The sequence below is a fragment of the Pygocentrus nattereri genome, chromosome 19, assembly GCF_015220715.1.
Source record: "Pygocentrus nattereri isolate fPygNat1 chromosome 19, fPygNat1.pri, whole genome shotgun sequence".
NCBI lineage: Eukaryota > Metazoa > Chordata > Actinopteri > Characiformes > Serrasalmidae > Pygocentrus > Pygocentrus nattereri.
The window spans coordinates 2,937,489-2,944,988 of NC_051229.1; the positions used below are offsets into that span (position 1 = coordinate 2,937,489).

Here is a 7,500-nt window from a genome sequence, read left to right on the forward strand (position 1 = left end):
TTGCAAGTGTTTAAAACAGAAAATCTCACTCTATAGACAACAATATCACTTTTACAGGAGGAGAGCAGGCATGTTTACAATGGATACACTGTTAGAAATGAAGGTTCTGTTCAGGAGCCTTTTTTGTTTATCACGGTACAAACAATGTAAATGTTCTCTCAAAGGTTCTACAGAGGTTTTAAGGTCTGATTGTGGAGCTTAAATCAGTTCCTCCAGGTGAAAAGTTGGTATTTGTTCCTTTTCATATCCAAATGTTTTAAAACAGAGCAGTAGAGTAAAAGCCTGGAGGCGAGGCGAGGCGGGGTGTGTGGAGTCAGTCCAGCTTAGAACAGATCATCTCAGTGGATTATGGTTCAGTTTTGTTCCCTCACTAAAGGCACTGAGATGGACCCCTGAGTGTTCCACCCCAGTGATGAGAGATGAACTGGCCCAGTGATAGATTACTATCTTTATTTCTGAGAGTGTATGGCAATGGCTACATTTTCCATTTTGGCTCATTTTGGTCCGACTCTGAAGACGAGACGACACTAAATTCCCAAACTGTCGTCACCACTGAGCAGCTTTTGTGACAGAAGAACAGCTGAACAACCTGGAATCAGCCAGAAATGAACCCAACACCATTCGCCAAACTAAACGGGCTGTAAGAAGCTTCACAGACCGGCTGGAACAAAACAACATTAATACTGATCTGGACAAACTGACCAAACTGAGCTGAACCTGATATTGGGTCAGTTTTACGGCTCAGTCTGATTTGGTCCGACTCTGAAGATCAGACACGTCTGGCGAATGGTGTTGGGTTCATTTCTGGCTGATTCCAGGTTGTTCAGCTGTTCTTCTGTCACAGCTGCCGACTGAAAAGCTGCTCAGTGGTGACGACAGTTTGGGAATTTAGTGTAAGGAGCTGGAGAACGAACTGCCGGCTGAGCAGCGAGTGGGCGGAGCTCTTTACTCTGATGAGCTGCTCGTTAAGGAGCTCTAATTAGGAGGAAGGAACTGAACATTAAAACATATTAAAGCCGCGTTCACGGCCAGTTTATTCATTTCTTACTGTATTTATTTAACTGCTGTATTAAAGCAGTAGAGCACTCGAGGAGGGAGTTATCACCAATAACATCACGGCTGTGATGATCTACAGACACCAGATCACAGCCGGGATGTTATTACACCATAACACACTCCCGTTTACTGTTCTATTGCTTAATTAAAACAGATCTTTGAACGTATGAGACGTTTGCACGAGCATCTTTTGTTTTGGTTTGTGATGTTGTGTAATGTAATCGATGGTAATGGTGTTTCTTTTCTCTCAGGAAACTTCCGGGTGCACCCACTGGCGGCCCCCGAGCAGCCCCCCGACCCGCTCAAAAGAGAAGGTGGGGGACTTTCGTTCATAGCATCCATTCACACTCATTCACAGCATCACTTTCTCACTCTAACCTCTCAGCTGCTGACGTATGATGTGATTTTTGTTCATTGAAACACCAAAAAGTTACTTAACTGAGGAAAATATGTTTCGATAGTGGCAGTTCCTAATGTTACACACCGAATTTCAACGTCCGGGACAAATTCACCTCAAAACTATGGCATCTAACTGCTCACCATGTGGCTACTACTCTAATTTCCTACTCTAAAATGTGGGGGTGTGGCTAAAATAAGGCTCCACCCACAGACAAAAACTCTGTGTTTTGGTAGTGACGTAAAAACATGGGACAGTGTTTTTGTTTTTTGGTAGCGTTTTACAGATCAGTAATAAGCAGGCGGCGATATGGTATTATTATAATAGCAAGTTGTACTAATCTATAAATATATGCTAATTTTTATATGTTAAATAAAAATGAGTAGCAATTGTAGCGGTCACTGAGTCACTGAGCTCTTTAGTACAACTTATCCTACTGCCAGTGTTTGTCTAAGGAGATTGCTTTGCAATAATTAAGATGTCCACATACTTTTGGCCACATTGTGTATTTTTAAGGTCTTTTTAAGTGAGGTGACAGAATTCCTCTTTCTCTGAAGCATTTCCTGGTCTGACATGTGACGTCAGGATTTTTATTCTTCTTGACGTATTAAAAAAAGCTATTTCGCCGATGACACTCTTATATTTCAGGCACCAGCCATAGCCTTTTCAATTAAATATTCCAAAAGCAGAGAAATTACAGTAGCTGGTTCTTTTACATGTTTTCATAAAAGCACACATTTCATTCTATCGATTTTTTTTCTCAGTCCAACAGGCTAAAAAAGCTAATGAGTCAGCAGGTGCATGCGTCTAATGAGACTGAAATACTCCGCCGACATGTCATGAGAAGCACATGGCTAAAATGAACGTCAGCTCAAAGTTAACGGCATGCACAGCTTTTATTGAGTTTACTCAGATTTCTTAATTTCGTCAAAAACGGCAAAGTTTTGTCCAGTTTCTCAGTTTGGATAATAACATTAGTTTTTCCCCACTAGCTGCACTGTAAGGTCACTCGTCAGATCAAAACGACTTCATGCAGTAGAATTGTGTGTGGTGGGTGGGTGTATATGTATAGAGGCATATGTATAGATATGTAAATATGTGTATGTATGTAGCAGCAAATAGTAGAATTATGTCTGGGTGTATATATGTATATGTATATGTGAATATGTATATGTATGTATATCTGTATAATTGTTTTTTTCCCCTCTCTTTTTTTTTTTTTTTTTTTACTTATTTATCTATTTATTTTTATTTAGTTGTCTGTTTATTTACTTATTTTATTTGTTTTTTCTCTCTTTTTTTATTATTATTATTTTTTCTATTTATTTATTTACTTACTTAATTATCATTATTATGATTTATTATTATTATTATTATTATTATTATTATTATTATTTTTTTTTTTTCTCTCTCCTCCCTTCTTCTCTTTCTTTCCTGTCCTCTTTTTTATTGCCTGTCAGGCCTGGCCAAACAAATAAAATAAAAACTTTAACAAGAATAGGCTTTTGTAACCTATAGAGCTTTTTCTTGTGAAAACAAATATGTTTGGTACATCAGTACATTCGGATTACCATTCCGATTGCAAAAATGGCCAGACATGACAGGTTAAAAAAAAAAAAAAAAACCGACTTCATGCAGTAAGAAGCTTGTGAACTAGTTTTATTCAACTCAAAAAATTATACTGATTGAAAGAATCGCTCATTCAAAGTATTTTAAACGAGTCAGTTCACTTGTTACCATATGCAGTAATTTGTTTTTAGATTTCTTAGATTTTTTTTTTTTTAGAATTTATGAGCCATTTACAGTGTGGGACTTATCAGACAGTCCCATCTGACATTTTCTCCTCTTGTGTACCCACTTATGGATGGCTGTGGCATCGCCGGGGTTCAAACTGATGATCTCCTGTTGGGGTGATGGCTTAGTCTGGTGCACTACTTGGGAGCACCTGAAGTTACAAACAACAAACAAACAGACATTTATTTATACAGCACTTTTATAAGTCAGGCTACAAACAGTACGATAAAGTTGATACCAGAATAATAACACAATATAAACCAAATAAAATAAAACCAGAGACAGTACAGCTTCATCCACAAACAACACAGAGAACATTACCTACAGCACGTCCACCCTCAAAGGCTAAGGCATACACGTACATCTTAAGCCTTTTTTAAGCATCTCCATAGACTCAGCACATCTAATATCTAAGGGCAGAGTATTCCAGAGCTTAGGAGCAGATACTGAGAAAGCAGTCTCCCTTCTGTTTTGTTTTGTCCTAGGGACACTAAAATCCCTTGACTAGGGACCTCAGTGTCCTGGCATTTGAACATGGCACTAATAGCTCAGAGATGCATTCAGGCCCTTCGCCAGGCACATTGGATATGATAAAACCAGCAGGCAACCAGTGCAGAGATGCCAATATGAGTGTAATATGCTCCCTTCTAGTGAGTCTAGTCCTTGTGAGTACCTGAGCTGCTGCATTTTGCAAGTTGCAGCCATGTCACAGCTCCTTGACTAAGACATAGGGCATATAATAACTTAATATAATATAATATAGGTCGGAATCATTTTGCTGTCTGAAACAAGTCTAGAGCGGATCTGTTCCAGATAGGGGCCACATCTTGTAGCCAGCTTCTGGCCCAGATTAGGCCCAGTTATGTGGTTCACTTTTGGCTCACTTGAGGCCTGATCTGGTACGTATGAGACCCAAATCTAGAGGTCAGGAGTGGTCGGCTCAAGTTCTGTCACTGCATGTGGCAAGTGGGCCAGATTGGGGGGAAGGATGTGGGCCAGACCTGGGCCAGAATAATTTTGCCATTTGAAATGAGTCTGGTGTGGATCTGTTCATTTACATTTACATTTATGGCATTTGGCTGACACTCTTATCCAGAGCGACTTACAATTTGATCGTTTTACACAGGCAGGCCAAGGCGGTGTTAGGAGTCTTGCCCAAGGACTCTTATTGGTATCGTGTAGGGTGTTTACCCAGGTGGGGATTGAACCCCAGTCTACAGTGTAGAAGGCAGAGGTGTTATCCACTAGACTATCCCAACCAAATATATATGTTCCAAATAGATCCTACGTCTTTTGGTCAACTTCTGGTCCAGATTAGGCCCAATTGTGTGGTTCACTTTCGGCTGATTTGTGGCCTTAATCTGATACGTATCCCACCTACATCTGGCAGTTGGGAACGGTCCGCCCAAGTGCCATGAATCCATGTGGCAAGTGGGCCAGGTGAAAATGGGGGAGGAAGATGTGGGCCAGACCTGTACATGTTGTGGTCAGCTTCTGGTCCTGATTAGACCCAGTTGTGTGGTTCATGTTTGGCTAATTTGTGGCTCTAATCTGGTATGGATATGGCCCATATCTAGCAACTGGAAGCAATCCGCCCAAGTGCCATCAGTTCATGTGGCAAGTGGGCCAGATGAAAATGGGGATGTGGGCCAGAATAACTTAACCACCTGAAACAAGTCTGGTGCGGATCTGTTCCAGATCGGGGGCACGTCTTGTGGTCAGCTTCTGGTCCAGATTAGGCCCAGTTATGTGCTTCACTTGCAGCTCACTTGTGGCCCTGATCTGGTACGTATGTGGCCTTACTTAGATTTTGTTTCCATAAATGTTTAATACCCTGTTGAAAATATTGTTTTTTACATGGCATAGTCACGTGTGGTGCAGCTGTCTAATTATGGAGTAAATTCGTCCCAACATCAGGAGGTTGTGAGCTTGAAGCCCAGCAAAGTCACAGCTGTCCATTTGGGAAGCTGACTTCTCGTTTTTTACAGTGCAGCAAGTTGAGTCAATCATTTTTCTCCTGTTAGTCAGACTCTGTTCATAACTGTTTGTATTATTAATACGAGGTGATTAATGTGGGTTTTAATTGCTGTTTCAGTCCAAATGCTTTTCCTGCCGCTCTGGATTGTGAGATGGCTGCTGTCCATCACACCCTTGTGCCCTCTTTGGACTTCCCATTCTAAAGCCTTTGAGATAATATGGAGTTGTCACCTCTTTGTAGCTATAACAGCCTCCACTCTTCTGGAAACTTGTTCCACAAGATTTTGGAGTGTGTCTGTGGGAATTTGTGCCCATTCAGTCAAAAGAGTGTTTGTGAGGTCAGACACCCATGTTGGACGAGAGAGCCTGGCTCACAATGAATGTTCTAGTTCGTCCCAAAGGTGTTCAGTGGGGTTGAGGTCAGGACTCTGTGCAGCTCACTGGAGTTCCTATAATCCAAACCCACCCAGCCATGTCTTTATGGAGCTGCTTTGTGCACTGGAGCTCAGTCATGCTGGAACAGAAAAGGTTCTTCCCCAAACTGTTGCCACAAAGCTGGAAGCAGATAATTGTGTAAAATGTCTTTGTGCTGTAGCTTTAACATCACCCTTCACTGGAACTAAGGGGACTAATCCCTGAAAAACAGCCCCAGCTCATTATCCCTCCTCCACCAAACTTTACTGTTGGTGCTATGCATTCCAGTAGGTGTCCCCAGACTTTTGATGGGTAGCATACATAATTCTGGGAAGTGGGAACGGTTTGCCCAAGTGCCATCAATCCATGTGGCAAGTGGGCCAGATGGAATTGGGCGATGGAGGGAAATTGCAGAATTTCCGGGATCCGGGATCAATGAAGTGCTTCCTTCCTTCCTTCCTTCCTTCCTTCCATCCGCCCACCCACCCATCCATCCATCTATCCATCCATCAATATTTGCAAATGAGTTACTTCAGGATCTCTCTTTCATGTGAAGCTCTTTCATTTTAATTCCCTGATTGCTCCTGAAGTGGAAGTGTAAAGGCTTGATGCCTCTCAAGTGTCTGCGTGCCCTGTGAAGTGTCAGTACGACTGGGCAGTGTCACTGGTCAAGTGAGTATGCTAATAAGCGGAGGTGGGCTGGGAGGGGGGCTAATGAGAGAGCATTTCCAATTAATCAGCCAGATCACTCCACTGCTGCGGAAACCGCCGTGAAAAGCTGTAATCCAGGCCGTCTCTTCTCATGGCCGTGTGCGGCCTACATACGGCTTGTTTAGTCTCCTTCCATTTCAGTACATACAGCCTAATAACGACTCTGATTCTCTGAGACATCCCCTTAACTCAGTGTAAGGTCCTTCTGATCCCCTCAGACTAACAGGGGCTTCTCATTTTGGAGGAATCTAGAGTTTGTTTATTGCTGTTGTTGATTTGTCCTGAAGGCTTAATAGGAGCAATAAATAAATAAACAAGAGATTAGAGTCACAACAGCTGTGCTTAAGACACAAAGACTTAAATCATTTAAATGATTTCAGCAGCACTTTTGACACTTTTGAGAAGGTTTCAGCAGCATGTTTAGATGATTTTAGCTATATTTGGGACATTTAAGAAGGTTTTAGCAGTGTTTGAGATATTTGAGATGATTTCAGCAACAGCTGACACAGCTGAGCAATGTCTGAGCTCGTTATAAGAAATAAGCGAAGATTTATTCCCTGGTTTATATTCCAAATTCACTTTACAAAAAAAGCACAACACTGAATGAAATCTCATCACTCTCTCTCATCTGAGAAGAAAATGAATGAATATCTATTTTTGGTCAGTATGGGATTCACCTCATACTACACATCTGAGGTTTGACAACAACTGAATATGTTAGAAAGCATGTTTCAGAGCGATGCTCAATGCACCACCATGTCCATTATAACAAACACTTTGCCATGCTTTGTGGGGGTGTAGGATGTGGGATGTAGATGTAGGAAGGTAGGACATGTTTACACCTGGTCACTTCATGCATCTTGAGTATCAGGATCAAAACCCCTCCCTGTTCAACCAAAACCCCTCCCTGTTCAACCAAAACTCCTCCCTGTTCAACCAAAACTCCTCCCTGTCCCTGTTCAACCAAAACTCCTCCCTGTTCAACCAACCCCCCCCTTTTCAACCAAAACCCCTCCCTGTTCAACCAAAACCCCTCCCTTTTCAACCAAAACCCCTCCCTGTTCAATCAAAACCCCTCCCTTTTCAACCAAAACCCCTCCCTGTTCAATCAAAACCCCTCCCTGTTCAATCAAAACCCCTCCCCTTTCAAC

General features: G+C 41.9%; 1 protein-coding gene across 1 annotated transcript in view; it reads left to right on the top strand.

Moving 5' to 3' along the window:
- Positions 1–7,500, top strand: part of kncn (kinocilin) — a 26,873-nt gene that overhangs the window by 9,768 nt on the left and 9,605 nt on the right. Inside the window, exon 3 of the mRNA XM_017716970.1 lies at positions 1,308–1,370. Within this exon, the coding sequence (XP_017572459.1) occupies positions 1,308–1,370 (63 nt within the window). The remainder of the gene's footprint in view (positions 1–1,307; positions 1,371–7,500) is intronic.